General features: G+C 41.7%; 1 protein-coding gene across 5 annotated transcripts in view; it reads right to left on the bottom strand.

Moving 5' to 3' along the window:
* The window catches only part of LOC111953401 (5'-AMP-activated protein kinase subunit gamma-1), a 108,998-nt gene that overhangs the window by 71,098 nt on the left and 13,295 nt on the right, over positions 1-24,605 (bottom strand). For all 5 annotated transcript variants that reach the window (XM_070435606.1, XM_023972638.2, XM_070435605.1 and 2 more), the window contains exons 2-3: positions 23,503-23,574; positions 17,975-18,245 (exon numbers count right to left, since the gene is read on the bottom strand). In XM_070435606.1, coding sequence (XP_070291707.1) covers positions 17,975-18,245; positions 23,503-23,574 — 343 coding nt within the window. The remainder of the gene's footprint in view (positions 1-17,974; positions 18,246-23,502; positions 23,575-24,605) is intronic.

The raw sequence follows: 24,605 nt of genomic DNA, 5'->3' as shown, positions 1-24,605 counted from the left end.
TGAACGCGCATGGTCAAAGAATGGTCACCTCATGGCAGTGGTGACTAATTATTCTCTCACTCGGCCCCCCTTCATAGTAGAGTCATCAGACAAAGTTCTACAGACTGTTGACATCTAGTGGAAGCTGTAGGAAGTGCAAACCCACTCATATCTCGCTGTAATTTCAATGGGATCTTGGTTGAAAATCCACCAGCCTCAGAATTTCCACTTCCTTTTTGGATTTTTTCTCAGYTTTTTGCCTGCCATATGAGTTCTGTTATACTCACAGACATAATTGAAACAGTTTTAGAAACTTCAGAGTGTTTTCTATCCAATACTACTAATAATATGCATATATTAGCAACTATGACTGAGGAGCAGGCCGTTTACTCTGGGCACCTCTGTGCACCTTTCATCCAAGCTACTCAATACTGCCCCTGCAGCCATAATAAGTTAAGGTGTGCCTTGCTAAAAGTTAATTTGTGGAATTTCTTTCCTTCTTAATGCGTTTGAGCCAGTCAGTTGTTGTGACAAGTTAGGGGTGGTATAGAGAAGAAAGCCCTATTTGGTAAAAGACCAAGTCCATATTATGGTAAGAACAGCTCAAATAAGCAAAGAGAAATGACAGTCCATCATTACTTTAAGAAATGAAGGTCAGTCAATGCAGAAAATTGTGCAGTCACAAAACCATCAAGCACTACGATGAAACTAGCTCTCATGAGGACCGTCACAGGAAAGGAAGACCCAGAGTTACCTCTGCTGCAGAGGATAAGTTCATTAGAGTTACCAGCCTCAGAAATTGCAGCCCAAATAAATGCTTCACAGAGTTCAAGTAACAGACAAATCTCAACATCAACTGTTCAGAGGAGACTGCATGAATCTGGCCTTCATGATTGAATTGCTACAAAGAAACCACTACTAAAGGACACCAATAATAAGATACTTTCTTGAGCCAAGAAACACGAGCAATGGACATTAGACCGGTGGAAATCTGTCCTTTGGTCTGATGAGTTCAAATTTGCGATTTTTGGTTCTAACCGCCGTGTCTTTGTGAGATGCAGAGTAGGTGAACGGATGATCTCCGCATGTGTGGTTCCAACCGTGAAGCATCGAGGAGGAGGTGTTATGGTGTTGGGGTGCTTTGCTGGTGACACTGTCTGTTATTTATTTAGAATTCAAGGCACATTTGACCAGCATGGCTACCACAGCATTCTGCAGCAATACGCCATCCCATCTGGTTTGCGCCTAGTGGGACTATCATTTGTTTTTCATCAGGACAATGACCCAACACACCTCCAGGCTGTGTAAGGGCTATTTGACCAAGAAGGAGATTGATGGAGTGCTGCATCAGATGACCTGGCCTCCACAATCACCCGACCTCAACCCAACTGAGATGGTTTGGGATGAGTTGGACCACAGAGTGAAGGAAAAGCGCTCAGCATATGTGGGAACTCCTTCAAGACTGTTGGAAAAGCATTCAAGGTGAAGCTGGTTGAGAGAATGCCAAGAGTGTGGAAAAGCTGTCATCAAGTCAAAGGGTGGCTACTTTGAAGAATATAAAATATATTTAGATTTGTTTCACCCATTTTTGGTTACTACATAATTCCATATGTGTTATTTCATAGTTTTGATGTCTTCACTATTATTCTACAATGTAMAAAATAGTAAAACAATTAAGAAACTCTTGAATGAGTAGGTGTCCAAACTGTTGACTGGTACTGTAGCTAGCAACTTTCTTAAATATAAGGTACATTTGTAATGTGTGGCTGTCTATCAACTAAGAAACACATGTTGATGGATTGTTAAAATATCACTCCAAGAGGAAATGTTTGTCCTTAATATTCACAGATCTCATTCTCAACAACTGGGAAGTTATGAACACCTGAAATACATTTATTTCATGACTATTTTTTTGTACCCAGCACCTGCAAGTCACTGGATGGGTGTATACTACTTATTGAAAAGAGATGAACAACTCCATAGAAAGCAACACTACTCTCCTCACCAAATATGGTCTCTATCCATCTATGTATATAATTTACACTGCTGCCTACACCATCAACCTCTTCCTGGGTCTCCCCACCAATCTCTACGTCCTGTGGCTGATAGTGACCGGAGCAGGAGGGTTGGTGGCTTCAGATTTCTTCACTCTCAACCTCGCTGTGTCTGAAATCCTCTTCTGCCTGAACTGTCTGTTGAATATAATCTACATTTACTTCCAAATGAATGGTGCTGTACTGAGCGTTATAGGATTCTGTATGGGTTTCATCAGCACTGGTCGTCCTCTTTTCCAGTGTAGTGTCTGTGTGGAGCGTTACTTGGCGGTGGTTCACCCTGTAACCTTCCTGAAGTACAAACCCCTGAGATACAGGGTGGGGTGCTCTGGGCTGGTCTGGCTGGTGGTGCTTGGGTCCTGCTTTGTGCATGTGCTTAATGAATTCCAATTTGCAATCAATTACTTTATTTTGGGGTTTAACTTGGTTGTGTTTTCTGTGATGCTCTTCTGCTGCCTGGCTGTTCTCAGGGCGCTGAAACGCCCTGGGCCGGGGGAAGGAGACAGGGAGAGAGAAGGGATAAACATGAAGATGAGGGCCTTTAGGATAATTGTAATTATCATGGTGGCAATGCTGATTAATTATTTTACTATTATAGTAGCAATTCCACTTCAGAATTTCTTAGAAGACCGTAAGCTTGGTTTGGCATTCTCCATTTGTTTCTCCATCATTGTGGTCTTTGGGTTTGTGCAGCCCCTTCTCTACTTGCACAGGGTTGGGAAACTGCCCTGTATCAGGGGTCCCTGAAGAGATCTCCCTTAAAAGGAGATGTTTGCTTTTTTACAACCAAATCCCAAAAATGTATGTAAATGGCATGTTATAGAAGGGGCTAGACATTATTTCTGCGATTTCACTTGTTTTTCAGAAACTTACATCAACCAGCGATTCATTTCCTCATCCTCATTGCGCAGTACGGGGACTCAGAAAAAACATTTAACAAATGCTCCAAAAACACCAAAATACTTTAAGAATTGGAAACACTATCAGTATGGTGATGCAGAGGTCTTTAGATGTTGTACACATGAAAGTGTGTCATTACAAACTTTCTCTGCAAGTTATATTCCATTTTGTGTGACTCGAGTCGTTTCCCCTATCCAGGTGCTCCATTGTCCGTGTAGCCTGCTGCTACAGGTAACTGCCAAAATAAAGAAAATACCAACAAAGTGTCTTAATAGGGAGTTGAGCCACCACACACCACCAGAAGAGCGTTAATGCGCCTTGGCATAGATTCTACAAGTGTCTGGAATGTCCTGTGTGAAAGTACCTGCTTTCAATATATTTTTGTATCTCTCCTATACTCAAGTGTTTCCTTTATTTTGGCAGTTACCTGTAGAATTGACAAAGACGTATGGTTCGAGTCGCAACAAAATTGAACATAACGTTGCGGATAAAGTTTGCAATTACACAATTTCATGTGTACAACATCTAAAGATCTGTATCAATATACTGAGAGCTTTTCCATTTCTAAAAGGACGTATTTGGGTGTTTTTGGAGCCATTGTTAATGTTTTTCAGAGCCCCCGTACTGCACAATGAGGATGAGGAAATTAATCACTATTTGGTGTAAGTTTATCAAAACCTAAAAATAAAACAAATCGGGAGAAGAAAAAAAAATGTCCGGACCATTTACATCAAAAAGAGAGATTTGTTTGTAACAAGGCAAAATTCTCCTTAATATGGGCTAGATTTAGCATTTCTACATGCAAATAGTGCTAAATGTTAACGCTATATCTCCAGTAGTAAAATAATACAATTCCATGATATAAACATAAATATTAAACGCTGTCCCTGCAGCAGGTATTTTTGAGATTATGATAAGGTAAAAAAAAGTAGTGCAATGCTATTTTAGGCATTTGTAAGTCGGGTTTTTTAAACGCAAAGAAATCCAATCTATTGCTAATTGTGCATGTAGCTCCTTTAATTACTAGGTACAAGTTGTTGTCTTGTGTGAGTTTTCTATACCATCACAGGAATTAATTACAAAAGACCTTTGGAACCTAACGTTAATATAAAGGTTAACATTACATTTATTATCCTGAATGAAAATAGTTTGTTGTAATTGTTTGAGAGTAGCCAATTTCATTTGTGTACTGCATTTACATTTATATATTGTGTGTTAATGGATTGTAATCATACTGTGTGTGGTGAATTTAAAAAAAGCATATTTATAGAATTATTGAATAATAATGAGTTAGCATCAATCTAATAACGGAATTGTAAATGTCTTGTATTCAACCAGTCTTTCAAATGTCATTTTCTAATGTTGAAACTCACTGTATGCTGGCCTTGAAAAGGTATTTATTTTGAAGATAACATTGATTGCTTGATACTCAAGAAATGATTCCACTGAACTTCGATAGTTTCTGTCCTAATAGATATATTACAATATGTACAATCATATACTGTATATGCTTCACCTTGAAAAAAATTGACGACTTCAATAAAAGCTTCTGCTGAAAGTCATGTTTATTTGTTGAATAATACACTGCATGACCAAAAGTATGTGGACACCTGTCATCTTACATCTTATTCCAAGATCATGGGCATTAATATGGAGTTGGTCCCCCCTTTGCTGCTATAACAGCCTCCACTCTCCTGGGAAGGCTTTCCACTAGATGATGGAACATTGCTGCTGGGACTTGCTTCCATTTAGCCACAATAACATTTGTGACGTCGGGCACTGATGTTGGGCGATTAAGCCTGGCTCGCAGTTGGCGTTACATTTAATCCCAAAAATGTTAGATGGGGTTGAGGTCAGGGCTCTGTGCAGGCCAGTCAAGTTCTTCCACACAAATTAAAAAAWATATATATATTTTACCTTCATTTAYCTAGGCAAGTCAGGTTAACTGCCTTAACTGCTGACAAGGTACAGATTTGTACCTTGTCAGCTCGGGGATTTGAACTTGCAACCTTTCGGTTACTAGTCCAACGCTGTAACCACTAGGCTACGCTGCCGCCCCGATCTTGACAAACCATTTATGTATGCACCTCGCTTTTTGCACGGGGGCATTGTCATGCTGAAACAGGAAAGGGCTTTCCCAAACTTTTGCCACAAAGTTGGAGGCACAGAATCGTCTTGAATGTCATTGTATGCTGTAGCATTAAGATTTCCCTTCACTGGAACTATGAAAAACAGTCCCAGACCATTATTCCTCCTCCACCAAACTTTACAGTTGGCACTATGCATTCAGGCAGGTAGTGTTTTCCCAGATTTGTCCGTCGGACTGCCAGACGGTGAAGCATGATTCATCACTCCAGAGAACGCGTTACCACTGCTCCAGAGGCCAATGGCGGCAAACTTTACTCCACTCCAGCCAATGCTTGGCATTGTGCATGGTGATCTTAGGCTTGTGTGTGGCTGCTTGGCCATGTTGCGTTTATATTTTTGTTCAGCATAGATCATCGAAGTCTTCCGAGGTGAAATGAGCACCGCATACAGTAGACGTGCCCACGGTTCCTATACTCCAATCCGGTCCCACTTCAAAGTTAGCTTCTCGTTTTTGTACCACAAATGAGTCGTAAAAACACGTCCTTGTGGGTATAACTGCAGCCAGCAACAACACACTTTAACTTGAAAAGAAAACGACTTTGACACAATTAGAAATGCGTAATATCTGAAAATGTAGCGATCTAGACTCTTTTACCCGCATACATGGATGGACACTTTCCCTCTCTTGTCATGGTGAACACATATGCAGTTCTACTACGTGATATCTTTCAAAAAAGACGCGTTAGACAGGATTACCTACACATACTGATCAGCTCAAATAGACAGAAGCGTGCAACATGGCATACCAATCTGAACTCATCTCTCGGCATGTCCAGCACACTCATTATCTCAGCCAATCATTGGGTAGCGGGAAGTTTGCTGTTTTTAGTATTTACAGATGGCATACAAGTTTGTTATTAAGGCACATGAAAGTTTACATGTTTCAGAAGGCATTTTTGCCCAAAAACATTTTGATTAAAAAAAWATATATAATTTACGCTCAAAAGGCGCTCCTCTGAAGTAGTGATGCACGACATACGCCTAGTTTCCTGAAACAAGTCACATATGGGAAGGCAATGATGCCAAATACATGTCGAGATGAACTCGTATTTGCATTTGATTGCCTACTTATCTCAACAGTCTCAGAAAAAGAGTGAAAATACATAGGTACATCCAGCCAAATGTTAATGGAGGTGAAGGTCAAGGGTTGAAAGAAATTACAGCGCGAAAGCGGAACTGGCTGAATCTACAGAAAGTCTACAGAAGGTCAAAGCCACATTTGTTGGTGCAATAGATCACTAAGGGAGACTTTAAATCAGTGTGCTAATGCAAGTACTTCTCGTTCTACATTGGGCAATAAATAGTTGCAAGAGGAAAAGCCAGCCTTAACGGTGAGTAAAATGACAGAGTGTGTGTGTGTGTGTGTGTGTGTGTGTGTGTGTGTGTGTGTGTGTGTGTGTGTGTGTGTGGCAGGCGACTGGGAACGAGCTTTGTGGTGTTACATAAGTGTTGCCATTAGCATCAAATCGCCCACACTGACGCCTTCCATTCTCACACATCCAAATGTAACATAACAAGAATGCTATGAAATCATTCTCAACACATTTTGTGTGCTGTTGAATACCCTTTCTCAGTCTCTAATAGTCTATGTGCCTGGGGGACTAGGGTCAGTCTTTCCTATCTAGTGTAATTAGGTTAGATTACTTGTTGGTTATTACTGCATTGTCGGAACTAGAAGCACAAGCATTTCGCTACACTCGCATTAATTAACATCTGCTAACCATGTGTATGTGACTAATAAAATTTGATTTGATTTGATTTAATTCTCCTGTCTTATCTGCTGTTCTGTGTGATCTTAGGTATGCTCCCTCTAATTCTCCCATATCCTCTACCTCCCTCCCGCTCTCCCCGAGGACCTGAGCACTAGGACCATGCCTCTGGACTACCTGGCCTGATGACTCCTATCTGTCCCCATCTCCAGTCCACCTGGTCATGCTGCTGATCAAATTGCTGTGGTTCTGCCTGCGGCTATGGAACACTGACCTGTTCCCCGAACGTGCTACCTTGTCCCTAATCTCCCTATCTCACAATTCAATTCAAAGGGCTTTATTGGCATAGGAAACCTATGTTTACATTGCCAAAGCAAGTGAAATAGATAATCAACTAAAGCGAAATGACAATCAGAAATTAACAGTAAACATTACTCACAAAAGTTTCAAAGAAAGAGACATTCAAATGTCATATTATCACTATGTACAGTGTTGTAACAATGTGTTGAAGTACAAAAGGGACAATAAATAAAATCTATTTACAATGTTGGATTGTTCTTCACTGGTTGCCCTTTTCTTGTGGTAGCAGGTCACAAATCTTGCTGCTGTGATGACACACTGTGATATTTCACCTAATGGATATGGGAGTTTATCAACATTTTATTTGTTTTTTGAATTATTTGTTGGTCTGTGTAATCTGAGGGAAATGTGTCTTTCCATGGGAATTAACGGGAATATATGGGAATTAATATTAGTACCATTTAAATGTAATGTTTTTTTACATTGGATATATTTACCATATCATATGGAGACAGAAAAATAAATATTTTACCTTATCATAAGTAGACATAATTGCAAATGATTAAATCCTTCCAATAGGGGAAAAAAACAATTTCGTTACGAWTTGAACTTTATTTAAATTAGTTGACTCTTCACATGGGATAATTTCACTGAACAACAAAAGGGAATATTGAATGATCCCCAATGATCCATCGCATCTCCCAAAAACATCTTCAATATACATCTGTAAAATTATTGTCTAGAAACTAAAGCTTGTTTGTCTTCCTCTCAGGCTTCCATGTCTTCTCCCTGGACTTCCTCAATGTCCACCTCTTGAACATCAGACTATGAGGCCTCATCTTCACTGTCACTTTCCAACCTTGTTGAGGATGGCTCGTTGTCAGGCTCAAAAATCCTCAAATTGGCCCGGATGGCCACCAATTTTTCAACCCTTGTATTGGTCAGCCTGTTGTGTGCTTTGGTGTGTGTGTTCCCAAACAAGGACCAGTTGCGCTCTGAGGCGGCTGATGTTGGTGGGATTTGGAGGATGATGGAGGCAACAGGGGAAAGAGCCTCTGATTCACAAAGTCCCTTCCACCAGGTGGCTGATGAGATATGTTGGCACGAATGCCATATTGTATCTCCATTCCAAAGCCCTTGCTTGGAAGTGTACTTTGCCAGACCACCAAGAACCTTGCCCTCATCCAGGCCAAGGTGGCGAGACACGGTAGTGATGACACCATAGGCCTTGTTGATCTCTGCACCAGACAGGATGCTCTTGCCAGCATACTTGGGGTCCAACATGTACGCTGTGGCGTYTATGGGCTTCAGGCAGAAGTCTTCACGCTTTTTGATGTATTTCAGAACTGCAGTTTCCTCTGCTTGGAGCAACAGTGAAGTGGGRAGGGCAGTACGCATTTCTTCTCTTACATCTGCAAGCAGAGTCTGAACATCAGACAGGATGGCATTGTCTCCCTCAATCTGTGCAATGGCTACTGCTATAGGTTTCAGGAGTTTCAGGCTGCTTACCACCCTCTCCCAAAATACATCATCCAGGAGGATCCCCTTGATGGGGCTGTCCATATCGGCAGACTGTGATATGGCCATTTCTTGGAGAGACTCCTTCCCCTCCAGYAGACTGTCAAACATGATGAAAACACCACCCCAACGGCTGTTGCTGGGCAGCTTCAATGTGGTGCTCTCTTCAATGTGGTGCTCTTCTCACTTTGCTTGGTGAGGTAGATTGCTGCTATAACTTGATGACCCTTCACATACCTAACCATTTCCTTGGCTCTCTTGTAGAGTGTATTGGTGTGATATGAGGGTAGACGTTAGACCAAGCAGCCTTCATGTTCGCAGCATTGTCTGTCACCAGTGCAAATACCTTCTGTGGTCCAACATCATTGATGACTGCCTTCAGCTCATCTGCAATGTAGAGACCYGTGTGTCTGTTGTCCCTTGTGTCTGTGCTCTTGTAGAATACTGGTTGAGGGGTGGAGATGATGTAGTTAATTATTCCTTGCCCTCGAACATACGACCACCCGTCAGAGATGATTGCAATACAGTCTGCTTTCTCTATGATTTGCTTGACCTTCACTTGAACTCTGTTGAACTCTGCATCCAGCAAATTAGTAGATCAAGCATGTCTGGTTGGAGGGGTGTATGCTGGGCGAAGAACATTCAGAAATCTCTTCCAAATTAGTAAAAAAAATAACTAAATACAGTTCCACATACAGATAAATAGTTAACCTCTAATTCCTCCCAAACCCGGATCCGGGAGCACCCCCCACAGTAAAAAAGCTGACTAGCATAGCCTAGCATAGCGTCACAAGTAAATACTAGCATCTAAATATCATTAAATCACAAGTCCAAGACACCAGATGAAAGATACACATCTTGTGAATCCAGKCATCATTTCTGATTTTTAAAATGTTTTACAGGGAAGACACAATATGTAAATCTATTAGCTAACCACGTTAGCAAAAGACACCACTTTTTTTACTCCAGCCAGTTTTTTTACTCCACTCAGTAGCCATCATAATTCGAAAAATAAAGATATAAATAGCCACTAACCAAGACGAACTTCATATAGATGAACAGTCTGATAACATATTTATTGTATAGCATATGTTTTTTAGAAAAATGTGCATATTTCACGGTTAAATCACAGTTCTACATGCAGCTGCAATCTGAAATAGTGCCGAAGCTGCCAGAATAATTAAGAGACCAACGTCAAATACCTAATTACATCATCTTAAACATTTCTGACAAATACACAGCGTACAGCAATGAAAGCCCAACATCTTGTGAATCAGCCAATATGTTCGATTTTTTAAAGTGTTTAACAGCGAAACACAAATATAGCATTATATAGCTTAGCACAATAGCCAGAAACCCAAGCAATTTACCAGCAGCACAGGTTAGCGATCGTAACAATACAGCAAAAGATATATATTTTTGACTAACTTGATATACTTCGTCAGATGAAGTCCTGTAACATCATATTACACAATGCATATGATGCATATTTCAGCACAAATCGTGGCTATACAATGTGATCAGTGGAACAAGTCATGCATTCTGGCCGGCGCCATCTTGGAAAGGCACCTTAAGTTTACGATTATTTATCGTATAGATTGACAAAAAAATACAGGTTGGACAGCAAATGAAAGATGCATAGTTATTAATGCAACCGCTGAGTTAGATTTTTAAAATTAACGTTACTAGACATACAGTGTGCGTTACAGCCAGCTAGTGCCGCAATAATGGCGGACAAATGCGTTTACATTTTTCCACATAAATACGGAATAACATCATAAATAGCTCTTATTTTGGACGAGCTTCCATCAGAATCTTGGGCAAGGTGTCCTTTGTCCAAAAGAATCGTTGCTTGGTTGTAAAACGTCGTCTCAACTTCGGAATTAGCAGTTAACAATAGCTATGTGGCACAACATGCCCAAATCCCCAAAACGCAATACTAGGAAATTCCGAAAATAGCAATATACTCGCATAAACTGATATAACTCGGTTTAAATAACTTCGTTATGATGTTTCTAACACCTATATCGAATTAAATTACAGACGGATATAGCTAAGGCCGATAACTGAGCGTTTCAAAATGCCATCTTGAGGTCTTGCTTTGCGCAATGACGAACGACGAAAAGAGAGCTCACTCTTCGTTCCTTGGCCTTTTATAAGCTCTGAGAACTACGTAGACACTCCATTCCATTCTCATTGGTTACTGACATCCAGGGGAAGGCGGGTGCAGTTATGTCGACCCATAGGATACATACAGAGCTTTAAACTGATTGAGACAGAGCCTCGTTTTCAGACCTTCGCAGTTCCTGTCATGGATTTCGCTGCAGAAAGAGTTCTGGTTCACCCACAGACATAATTCAAACGGTTTTAGAAACTAGAGATTGTTTTCTATCCAATAGTAATAATAATATGCATATTGTACGAGCAAGAATTGAGTATGAGGCAGTTTAATTTGGAGACGATATTTTCCAAAGTGGAAACAGCACCCCCTAGATTGAGAAAAGGTTAACCAGTTAGATCAAACAACTCCTTTGTAAGATAAATTATTAAAAATAAAACATGTATGGAAACAAGTGAATTAACACTCCTCAGTTAGTAGGCTCAAGCAAGCTGAAACCCACATGGTAGCAAAAACTAGCAGAAATTGTTAACAAGTTAGAAATGATTTAAACACACTTTGCTGTAGGGTACTATTCACTAGTTAACAAAAAATAATGCATGTCATAAAATATATTCACCCCACCCAGTATTGTACTCAACTTACCAGAAAGCATGTAGTCCTTGGCTCAGACAGTGTAGTAGGGTGGGCTCAATAGTATCTCATTAGTGTGCAAGATCTTGAGAATCAACTGTACATGTGATGGAAGAGTGCACTGCACATGTGATGGAAGAATGCACTGTGCATACAGAGAGTTGCAATTCCATTGAATTGGGGATAGTTTACCAAAATATGCCCCAAGACCTAGAATTGCCTTATGTGTATCCCACAAAAAAAGGTTCACTGTTATAAATTAACTTTTTTTGATGAATTTAATCAGAATTCCCAGGCTTAACTTCCCATGGATAAATCTACCGGAAGGTTTCCGACCCTTTGCAACTCTACATTTGAATGCAATACCCCTGCTGAAGCCAAGAGCATTTCCCAAATTAAAGCAGTAGGTGGAGAGCTGAACATTTTAAAACATAGTAATGACACCAATAATAAACAATAACTCCTCACCATAGGCACCTGACTGTGTTTGAAAGTAAAGTGGGGGTGCAAAATCTTGGGAGGGGGGATTCTGGGTGACCTCCCCCAGAAACTTTTAGCATTGAATAATTTATTTTTCTAAATTAACAGGGGGAATCCATATTTCTGAACTAAATTATATTGAAAAGGGGTTTTAATTACCAAATTACTAGTTTACTCCATTCCCTGACAATCCCACCCCCYATAATGAATTGACAGGTCTGAAACACTGACAACCCTGTAACTCTCACAAATAACCTGCTCCTCCCCTGACAATCCCACCCACAGTGATCGATTGACAGGCCAAACTGTTAAGAATGTAGCCGGGATAATGCATGAGAGTGAGGAAATGAAATTGAAAATGGGAGGAATAATATTGTTTTACCCAATATGGATTTGAACGTTGTACTTGGTAGGTTAAGAAAAAGCATTGTTAAATTGCACATTCAGTTTTCATCTCCTTTTTGTCACAAATAATGTTATCCCAATAATGTAGTACAATTAGAAATGTGAACTTTTTATTTATCTTTTAACAATTTTCTTTCTCAATATACCAGTGTTATCTGGTAGATCTGGAGGCGAAAGAAACACACACCTGTTTAGGCGAGGTGCTGGCTAGCGGAGTAGAACACTTGAAAAAGAAAAGGAGAGCCACACATTTTAGGAGCTCCGATGCAATCAATTMAATAACCTAATAACCAACGTTTCGACAGACAAGCTGTCTTCATCAGGGTATAATAACAAACACTGCGGGTCACTAGTTTATATAGTGTCAAAGTACACAGGTGTCTGTAATTATGATGAGGTGTGGCTTGACATCATTGGTTAATTTTCAGATATAAATAGAACATACAAAAAACATGAGTGGATAGCATGGGATCATAGATACAATTTTGCTACATAGGCCTACAAACATTACAATGAATAGCACAATCACAAGAATGGCTTCAGATCAAAGTCTACATTGAGACCGAAGGGAGCAAGGGTCTTTAAATTAAAAATCCCGGCAGCCTCTCATTTTAACAATAAATTGTCACGGTCACCCCCCTCTCCTAGGGAGGGTGACGTGTTCGATGCCGATATAACGTAGGGAAATAAAGTAAAGCTCTTATAAAATGCCACTTTTTGGGAAAGGTGGGGGCAGCATAGTGAGGAGTATGAATCTATGAGTCAATGGTGGGATGTGGGAAAAGTCCAAATGTGTCTTTTCTGTCAACYGTATACAGCTCTGTCATCCTCAGAGGATAGAAGAGTATTGGGGGAACTCGAGCGTAGTATCAGTGAAGAGCGGCAAGGCAATGTAGGCCTCCAGGCTAATTTAGCTAAATCATGTAGGGACCTGGGCAGTTTTTTCCAGGTTAAAGCAGAGGGAGCTAGGTTCTCCATGCTCAAGGAGATGGATGCTCCCAGCTCCTTCTTTGGTTTGGAAAGACAGAGCGGTGAAGCCAAGGGTATGCATTGTCTGCGGCTGTCAGATGGGCGGGTGACCTCTGTGATAGGGGAGATGCGGGGGCGGCCTGTGGAGCTTTATCCTGTTGAGGCCAGGGGTGCCGCTAGCGCCACTCCTCCCACATTCCACTGAAAAGGCAGAGCGGCAAATTCAAAAAAACCTTTTTTTAAAATATTTAACTTTTACACATTAACAAGTCCAATACAGCATATGAAAGGCAGACATCTTGTGAATCTAACCACCATGTTCGATTTGTAAAATGTTTTACAGGGAAGACAAAATATGTAAATCTATTAGCTAACCACGTCAGAATGTGACCTGTCTCTTATACACATCTAGATGTGTATAAGAGACAGGATGGATGCTACCAGCTCCTTCTTGGTTGGGAAAGACAGAGCGGTGAAGCCAAGGGTATGCATTGTCTGCGGCTGTCAGATGGGCGGGTGACCTCTGTGATAGGGGAGATGCGGGGGCGGCCTGTGGAGCTTTATACTGAGTTGTATAGGGTATAGCCTGTCTCTTATACACATCTAGATGTGTATAAGAGACAGAGCCAAGGGTATGCATTGTCTGCGGCTGTCTGATGGGCGGGTGACCTCTGTGGTGGGGGAGATGCGGGAGCGGACTGTGGAGTTTTATACTGAGTTGTATAGGGCAGAACTGTGTGATTCTATGTGTGCTCAGGTTTTGTTTGCAGATCTCCCTAAGCTCTCTCTGGCACAGAGGATGAAATGAACTGGCAGAGGCCATAACCCAGACTCTCCTGCCCAAAAAGGGGACTTGTGTGAACTTAARTGGAGGCCTGTGGCATTGCACTGTGAGGACTACAAGATATTTGCCAAGGTCCTTGCTAACAGACTGAAATCCCATCTGGACTCTATAGTACACAAGGACCAGACATATTGTGTACCGGGACGCTCAGGGACATGTTGGACTTGTCGAGAGTTTCAAATGTGAACTTTGGACTGGTTTCTCTAGACCAAGAGAAAGCTTTTGATAGAGTGGACCATGGCAAGTATCTGTTTAATGTGATGTCTGTGTTTGGGTTTGGGGAAAGATTTTCGGCTTGTGTGAAGATGTTGTATGCTGAGGCYTCATGTATGGTCAAGGCGGGAGGGAGGCTCAGTAGGCCAGTCTGGGTGAGGCGGGGCATTAGACAAGGATGCCCTCTATTGGGGCAGTTATATACACTACCCATTGAGCCTTTCCTGTGCAGGAGACTGCAGGGAGTGTGCTGGACAGGTATGAACGTGTTGACAGGCATAGCAGGGTCAGCTTACGCAGATGATGGTTCTGTGATGGTCAGGGATGGGCAAGATATGCAGGCACTAGAAAATACTCTGAAGGTGTACGAGTGAGCTTCGTCGGCCAAGGTGAATTGGGGCAAGAGCAAAGTTCTGTTATGTGGGGCATGGAGGGATAGCTTCCCGGGGGTTTGTAGTGGTACAGGTATTCGAATAAGGAAAAGGCCAAATGTGTGTTGTTGAATTTTCTGTTTGCTCAGGCAAACTTGGCTATTTGGCTAAVAAGGAGGAACAGGGTCAAAGATGGGGGATAACAGATCCTTTACTATTATTTAATGGGATGGTCTCTGTGCGCCTTAGGGTGGAATTTGAGTTCTATAAAATTATAAAAAGTGTGGAGATGTTTAAGGACATATGGTGTGTCGGGGAGACCGTCTGTATAGCTAGGGAAGGTGGGTTGGATATACGGTTGTAGAAATGGTGAGGTTTTGGTTATTGTGATGTGGGATGTGGTTTTGTATCGTGGGGTAGAGGGCAAGGTGAGTATGCAGCACAGGGGATATTTGTTTTTTAAAGGGGGGTGGGGCTAGTGAGGTTTAATGAAATGAGGATGTATCATAAAAAATGATCTAAGTATCTCTCTCTCTCTACAGAGAGGGGTTTCAGCTGCTCCGTTTGCTCCATTGCTCAGGCGCCTATGCACCTCACACAATCTCAGGTACCGTAACACATAGCYACAAGAGCAGTAGAAAACTGTAACAACACAACTTGGAGATAGATTATAGATTAACAGGAATCACTTTAGTCCATGTCAAATGAGATTTCAGTCTTTTTTAGAACTGCAAATATAAGCTAAAAACTGTGACAGACAAAACAAATACAAATGTCAAATGATCCATAGCAAACAAAACAAACAAAATCTAACAGCTGTAGAGCTTCCTTGGAATGGAATAGAGTACATTTAGTGTGTGTCACAAGGCAGTCATTAGCAGCAACTTTTCCTCTGGGTCAAGACTTTGGGCAAATGTGAGGTAAACTCCAGAGACACAAACACAAACTCTGCTGATTCACATTATGTCAGTATCCACACTAGGTGAGTTACTTTTGCATTGCCCAGTGCTCCGGGTGGGTGGAGATTTTAGGACCAATGGAATGGTCTAAACTYCACAAACTCCGCCCACACGGGTCACCGGGGTATTGCAAAACGAACTTGCCCACTGATGCAGTAGGACTCTGTCAAGGGAGGGGAGGCGATATATCGACCTATGAAATGACCAGACTATAAATACCACAGAGAGAAAAGTTGATATTGAACTAAGTTGGACTGTCACAAGGTCATTCCAGTGTATCCCAATGTTTTGCCTTCCAGGTCTAATGGTACCAATAGCGGAGGTGCATAAAGATAGCAGCCCCCATGCACTTACCACCAATTCCTTGTTTTGCTAAGTTCACTGTATTATACTTTGCTCTCAGTTACTTCTTTTTTTATTGTCATTAGCAGAGTATATAGGATCCCAATTTTAGCTTCCAGACACCCGCAATTTGAAAAAAACTGAACGGTTGARTGTGCTGTACTTTACAAACTCAGTGGATAGTGTTAAAACAATGAATTAATATCTGAATTCTCCCATCTTTATGCAGAGGGCCTGGGTGTTGCTCTGGGGGTATTTGCAAAATGCCTGTAAAACTTTAAAATAATCTAGGGGAAAGACTGGCTCTATCTAGCAATCATAGATGATACAGAAAACTCCAGTCTCCACAACCATTACACCCAAATGTCAAGTGTAATGTAGCTGTTCTCAACAGACAGGCAATGTATGCATGTTCTATATGTATCCCAATTATGTCATTTACATGTTTTTCAAGTCAGATATTGTGTTAAGGTTTTAAAAAAAAATGGTCTCTGGATTTATGGCAGTTTTTTAATGAGAGCAGTCCATGCATATGTCTACAGGAATTTAAAGGCATACTTCAGGATTTTGTAAATGAAGCCCTTTATCTACATCCCCAGATGAACTCGTGGATACCATTTTATGTCTCTGCGTGTAGTTTCAAGGAAGTTGCTAAATAGCGTTAGTGCAATGACTGGAAGTCTATGGTAACTGCTAGCACGCAAGTTGGCTCAGGAAACTACCTCTAACTTCCTTCATACTGGATGCGGAGACATACAAATGGTATCCATGAGTTCATCCGACACTGGGGAAGATTACACCGACAAAGCTATTAATGAAGACAATGCTACTAAACGTCTCATTAGGCCTTCTTTAGGGTGAGAGGTGAAAAAACAACAATGCCTTTAAAATAGTATGTGTGGAAAGAAGCCATCGCTTTTAATATGGTACGTGTGAAAAAACAACATGGCTGACCAGAGGGTTGCTGGCATCTGCCATTGCCTGCTGTTGTGCCCTTGAGCAAGGCACTTAATCCCAGCCAACAAAAGCTCCCTGGGCAACCATTGTGGCAGCCCAACTCACCACTCCAATACAAACTTGTTTTTGGAAGACAAATTTCAGTTGGACAATTGACCAATAAAGTGATCTTAATCTAATGGCAACATATATCAATTATATGAATAACATAACAGCCATGAGTTAGCTAGAATTGTGTGATAAATTATTAAATCGTCACCCTAAGGAGGACCTCTCTATGCCACTATAATGACAAAATAACGGTCATATTCCAGAGATCTACACACCTGGTACTTTAGGTAAAAAAAAGAATTAAAGGCATGTCATCCACCTATTAAACACTAAACTCATGTACTTGGTCTTATAGCTCTACTTATGTACTTATGTCCTCTGAAATGAGGCYAACGTAAAGGGAGGCAACTGCAAGTCAATGTGTGGGAGGTGAGAGACGAAAGGCTGGCAAGCCGAGCAAAAAGTACATCCCCCCCCAGCAAGCAAGTTCACCACCAGTCCGCCAGAAACAACATCTCCTCTGACAACAACAATATCCATCTCTAGACTATAGAATACAAATTCATTTAATGATAAAAGGCATCATTTAGTTGCATTCTATGTCAAATGATGATGGATCCCACAATAATACCCATAGAACAGCATATCCACACTGTTCACCTGACACAACCTATAGGAGCGAGCATCACCCCCTCAACCACATGCCCAATACACAACGCAGGCATTTCCGTCTACCATCCTAAAACAACCTAAAAGGACACAAACACTAATTACCACAGAAGCAGAGGAACAATTTGAGCCATATTGTAGTTTCTATTCCCTCCCCCCATTCACACACATACTGCTCATATGTGATCGACCAGAGTTTGAATCTGTTTTTTCCTGCGTGCCACAGTACTATATTAGCCTTTTGAGATAAAACCTAGGCATTAAGTTGTGGCGCTAACACAACTCTACAGGTTTACATAACATAACAGTGGTTCACAGAACCAACGCTGTTAGGGTTAGAACAACTGGTCTTACCTTTCCTGGCCCTGGAGAAGAGCTTGATGCTGACGGGAGAGGTGGAGTTAGAGTCTCTGGAGGAGGAACGGAAGATGCCGCTGAAGCTCAGGCGACGAGGCGACTTGGGTGGGGAGTCCTGGTGGGACGAAGTGTAGGGGAAGATGGTTTTGGGGGAGCCCGGGCTGTTCTTGGTCCTAGCAGGGGCCGACTTGGGACTGGAGGGCCGACTGAAGGGCCCCCTCGTGAAGAAGCCTTTGGTCGGGCTGGCTGAGTGGCAACTCCCATCATCCTGAGGTAGAAAACAAAGATTTTACTGATCGCTTTGTAGGAAACAAGGCTTTTTTGCTCTCCTTCGACAACACAGCTTTACAGCAGTGACACGAGAGAGTATTGATTAAGATCTAGACAATGTTCAATCACAGAGAATAAGCACTTTTGGTGGCAACATGCCAAATGTACATAAAATGCACAATTCAATATAGCCATTTGACTTCTCAAATTAGACACAGCTGGAACCTATCAAGGACGAATGAGAAGAGGGAAGGGGCTTAACTTTTATTTCACGTCATTCCTGGTTGAGAGGAAATAGCTCCCATTCTCTATTTCAAGAGATAGACAACCAGGTTGAACATGTTTTCTTGATTTTATCTACCACTTTGCCATGCATGGGGTTGTCCAATCTACAATGCTCAAAGGCAGGACTTTGCAAAGCCAAAATAATTGATTCAATGTCAAAAGTATACTGTCCTGATTTATAAGTTCCTTGTAACGTTTTCCTCGTCAGATAGAAAACTGGTTACTAGTAACACTATGAACCCTTAAAAAATCTGGGACCTTCTTGAAATAATTGAACATWTGAATTTACGTGCCAAAAAGGTCTACTGTAAGGCTCCCGAGTGGCGCAGTGGTCTAGACACTGCATCTCAGTGCAAGAGGCGTCACAGTACCTGGTTCGTATCCAGGCTGCATCACATACGGCCGTGATTGGGAGTCCCATAGYGCGGCGCACAATTAGCCCAGCATTGTCTGGGGTTGGCCGTCATTGTAAATAAGAATTTGTGCTTAAAACTGATAGAAAATACTGGAAATTTGCTCCTTTCAGTAAACAATAGAGTTAGAGATGCAATGAAAACAGTCTGTTGTGCTTTCCCCTAGGTGATATGTTGCAGAGTGTAGTTTCACTGTCTAAGTGTCTGGAATATCAAGATGATTCCCAGAAATGTATTTCAGGTCTTCGCTGAATAATTACAAACGTTCAAGCAGTTTTGACTTGAGGGCAAATATAGTCCATTATTATTATCAGATGAGAGCCAAAGGCTGCTGAGACGATTCACCCAGCATAATCAATGTGAGGAGTGATTCAACCTTTATAAATATGAATATGCATATGGACACAGATGGCTTCAGCGTTGTATCAAATCATATACAAAGCTTTTAAGCCATGCAGTAAGAATGTAGAAATMTAAAATTATACATATGAAGAAAATGTTATCAAGAAAAGGTGAGTGTAGTTTGAATGGACTGCTCATTCTTGTAGTGCTACTTTTGGAATGTAAGCCACTAGGGCTGCCTTGACGCAGGAAGCCCAATTCTGATATTTCTTCCACTAATTGGTCTTTTGACCWATCATATCAGATCTTTTCACATCAGATCTTTTTCAGAGCTAGTCTGATTGGGAAAATAACAATCTGGAAAAATATGAGAAACAATGCTTGGGCTTTATTTACTATAAACTTATTATTCTGTATCATGTACAGTTCAGCAACTCGGGGTACAACAGTCAGTATGGGAATAAAACAGGATACGTACTAAATGTACTAAAATCTTGGGAGGAAATCAACAAAGGGAAATGAATAAATGTGATCTACTACACTCCATTTCCTTGAAAGCTATCAGCTTATCTTTTTCAACAGCCTTCACTGGTTATCTTGTTTTTTTCCTGATTCACTGTCGGCCCTGTAGCTTCTGCTACAAAACCAGGAAAAAAGGGTCCGACCTTCATGCTCCAAGGTGAGAGACGCAGGGCGACAGAGAAGATTCTGTCTGAGGTAAGACCTAACTCTTGAGCCAAACAAACACTGCATTAGAAGGGAACCACTGGCAGTGCTCTTTCTGTTGTTAACATTCCAACGCACGCACCTTCSCTCAGGCAACAAAACAATGGAGCAGGAAATGTATAGGTCTACCATACAACAGTGTTTCATCCAGCATTGTACCGGCAAGACCTCTTTTGCCATCCACTTAAAATAGTTTGGCTTCTATTGATTTCAATTGATCCTATTGGTGCTAGGATGTTTCTTTGAAGCTGTTTCTTTGAAGCTTTTACCCCCAGTCTGGAACATAATGTAGGGGATAGACTGCCAATACATTGTTAATGGATGACAGTCTATAAAAGTAGGTTCAACAACACAAAGAGTTAAAGACTTCATTCAAAACCAGGTTATTAGAACAGAGTGTAGCTTTATCCAATTAAGAATAATAATGGAAACACTTAAATGAGGACACTGCCATTTGCACAATCAGGTGTGAATGAGATTATTGATTAGATTGGGAACAATGCCAAATGTAGAGACATCCATCTCCGCATGGCAACAGGGAAATATACAGTCCCTTCATTGACAGGTAGGCCTGCTGTAACATGTCTCCTGATGACGTCTCTGCCACATTCTTAATTTGAAAATGTACAGTGCGTGTGCATGCACATGCACATATCAGATTGTGCAAGTGAGTCTTGTGAGTTTGCGTGTGAAGGTTTAGATCAAGGCCACCTTCGTCAGCACCAGGGGCATACACACTTGGGAGCCAGGCCCACCCAATCAAATAAATAAAATATATATTATGCTCTTTACTTGTCACTAACTAGGTTTCCATCTAATTGGCGACGTATTTTCATTTGAATATTTTAAAATCTGCATAAAAACAATATGAGCATTTTCCCACCAGAGATGTCATTCCATCAAAATGTACTTTTTATTTTTTATTTAACCTTTATTTAACTAGGCAAGTCAGTTCAGAACAAATTATTATTTACAATGACGGCCTACCTCGGCCAAACCCGGACGACACTATGTTGCGGATAAAAGTCTGTGTCACGCCCTGACCATAGTAAGCTGTTTTTTCTCTGTGTTGGTTGGGCCGTGATAGTGACTTGGGTGGGTCATCTAGGTGTTTTTGTATTTCTATGGTGGCCTGATATGGTTCCCAATCAGAGGCAGCTGTTTATCGTTGTCTCTGATTGGGGATCATATTTAGGTAGCCATTTCCGGTACATGATCGGTACATCCGAACATCACACCTGCGGTACAGGTACAGGATGGCAACAACAACTGCCCGAGTTACACCAGGAACGCACAATCCCTCCATCAGTGCTCAGACTGTCCGCAATAGGCTGAGAGAGGCTGAATTGAGGGCTTGTAGGCCTGTCGTAAGGCAGGTCCTCACCAGACATCACCGGCAACAACGTCACCTATGGGCACAAACCCACTGTCGCTGGACCAGACAGGACAGGCAAAAAGTGCTCTTCACTGACGAGTCGCGGTTTTGTCTCACCAGGGGTGATGGTCAGATTCGCGTTTATCGTCGAAGGAATGAGCGTTACACCGAGGCCTGTACTCTGGAGCAGGATCGATTTGGAAGTGGAGGGTCCATCATGGTCTGAGGCGGTGTGTCTCATCGGACTGAGCTTGTTGTCATTGCAGGCAATCTCAACGCTGTGCGTTACAGGAAAGTCATCCTCCTCTCTCATGTGGTACCCTTCCTGCAGGCTCATCCTGACATGACCCTCCAGCATGACAATGCCACCAGCCACACTGCTCGTTCTGTGTGTGATTTCCTGCAAGACAGGAATGTCAGTGTTCTGCCATGGCCAGTGAAGAGCCCGGATCTCAATCCCATTGAGCACATCTGGGACCTGTTGGATCGGAGGGTGAAGGCTAGGGCCATTCCCCCCAGAAATGTCCGGGAACTTGCAGGTGCCTTGGTGAAAGAGTGGGGTAACATCTCACAGCAAGAAGCAAAACAGCAAATCTGGTGCAGTCCATGAGGAGGAGATGCACTGCAGTACTTAATGCAGCTGGTGGCCACACCAGATACTGACTGTTACTTTTGATTTTGACCCCCCTTTGTTCAGGGACACATGATTCCATTTATGTTAGTCACATGTCTGTGGAACTTGTTCAGTTTATGTCTCAGTAGTTGAATCTTGTTAAGTTCATACAAATATTTACACATGTTAAGTTTGCTGAAAATAAACGCAGTTAACAGTGAGAGGACGTTTATTTTTTTGCTGAGTTTACTTTACACTAATAAAAAGGTTGGATGGAAACCTAGTTAGTATTCCCAACTGGACATTATTTGTCTTTTTACCTAAACATACAAACACCATCAGATAGAATTCATAGCAAGCTGGGTTAGTCAGATTTGATCAAATATAACAGAACAGAATGACATTCACTCTCACGGGAMGGGTTGCCAAAAAGAACTAACTGAAAGCCACACCAATATGCCAYGCCAAGAATATGACTGCATTGGGGCATAATGTCACTGTGCTTCTATGGCTATACGCACCTATTTAATTTGTAATTTAGCAAACAAGACAGCTCATAATCCAGTGCTTTTATCACAGTCAACACAACCATTTTCCTGCTTTAATTCCCTTTAAAAACGCAACATTTTCTCTCTGCCCCATGGCAAAATCTGCAGAATAGCATGAGATTAGCTATAAAACTGCACATTTTTCTCTTTGCCCCATGGCAACTAATTTCTGGCTACGCCACTGGTCAACACCAGAACTCTCAGGCCCTGCTCTAACCAGATGACTCAGCACCAAAACTCTCAGGTCCTGCTCTAACCAGATGACACACCAGAACTCTTGATTGCCAGGTCTGGCTCGGCTTATGTCATCAGTGTGACTCACCCCATTATCCCCACAGAGGACTCATCCGATCAAAGGTGTCATGGGGTTTAGCTCAGGGTGAAGTTAGGGCCATTCCCCGACTTTAAATAGAGACCAAAAGCCAATGTCAGTGCTGCAATCCCCGCTGGAGCTACAGTAGGCGTACAATTATGAGATGGCATTTTAATATGGTAATGATGAAAATMAAAAGATAAGGTTTTAATCAAAACTATGTTAATTGCGATGAGGATGCTTTTAATTTATATGAGTCGCTCTGGATGAGTCGCTCTGGATAAGAGTTAAATGTCAAATGTGCCATTATTGCGCAACAGTGCAAAATCACTCAGCAGGAGGCTATTGGTGACATTTCCCTCACACAAAACAGCACTGACCAAATTATGGCCTTTGTGATGAACCCTAGCCTGGACCCAAACTGTAAGTAATGTAGCCAACTATATCACTATATTGTTGAAAAAACACAAGAGTTGGCTGAAGCACATCTAGACTAGACCATCAGTCTATAAATGAACCCCATCCATCGCTGGATTCTCAATAATCGATATGAACAGCTGAAAATATAAAAAAATATTGATATTTTCCCAGAGCACACTGGTAGTGGTGAGGGTGTGCCGGGCTTGGGACATCACTGTACCTTCTGTATGTCGGCCTTATCCACATGGTCGGCATCTCCCTCCAAGAAGGGCATGGCAAACGAGCCGAGGTCCTGTAGATCAAAGAGAGAACGCCGGCGTTAGATAAACATTGGCATTCGTATTGGACTCGTGGCAGCCCCGCCTCCCACCACCCCCGCAAAGAAAACACTGCCTTCACAAATAATTTATCAGCAAAGCCAGAATCCTTTTTCCACCGTTTGTATAACATAACATTTGATTCCATAAGCATCTACTGCATATAACATCATAAAAACTTACAGTATACAGTATCTAATAATATAATCTTTATGATCATCTAAATCAGAGAGTTGACTTTAGAAGCACACACTCAGTTCCCAAGATCTTGTTTGTGTTAATGACAATGACCTCCAACAATCACCTTCAGATGTGCAATGTTAAAACCGGTTCTTTGAAACCCAATTCCATGAGAAAGTGACTGCCTTTCATCTCTCCCCCACCTAACTGTCATGGTTTCCCCTGATACCCGTCATCATTTTACTCCATCGAATGGAACTATCCTTCTCTCCTTTCACTGCCAAGTCCAAAAGGAGTACCTGCCTTGAACACTTCTCCAGAAAGCTTTAACTTGGCTAGCCTGGTCCCAGATTTGTTTGTACAGCCTTGTCACGCCAATGACCATAGGAGTTGGCATGAAAGCACACACAGATCTGGGACCAGAATAATAATTGACACCTCAAGACAAAAAGAACAAGGGCATTGATTTCAGCTTCTAACTAGAAACGGTTTATATATATAAAAATAGTTCATTTACACTGAACAAAAATATAAACGCAACATGTAAAGTGTTGGTCCAAGTCATAGACTGTTCTCTCTGCTACCGTATGCCAAGTGGAACCAATGCAACAAGTCTGGAACCAACAGGACCCTGAACAACGTCTACCACCAAGCCATAAGGTGAGTGGTAGACGTTAGTTAGTTAAATAGCTACCCGGACTATTTGCATCGACTCATCACATACACTGCTGCTACTGTTTACTATCTGTAACTTTATATGTACATATCTACCTCAATTACCTCGTACCCTGGCACAGTGACTCTGTACTGGTACCCCTTGTACACR

Source organism: Salvelinus sp. IW2-2015, linkage group LG27 (assembly GCF_002910315.2).
Source record: "Salvelinus sp. IW2-2015 linkage group LG27, ASM291031v2, whole genome shotgun sequence".
Taxonomy (NCBI): domain Eukaryota; kingdom Metazoa; phylum Chordata; class Actinopteri; order Salmoniformes; family Salmonidae; genus Salvelinus; species Salvelinus sp. IW2-2015.
Note: the sequence above shows the minus strand (reverse complement) of the source record. Positions and strands in the feature narration are given on the sequence as shown.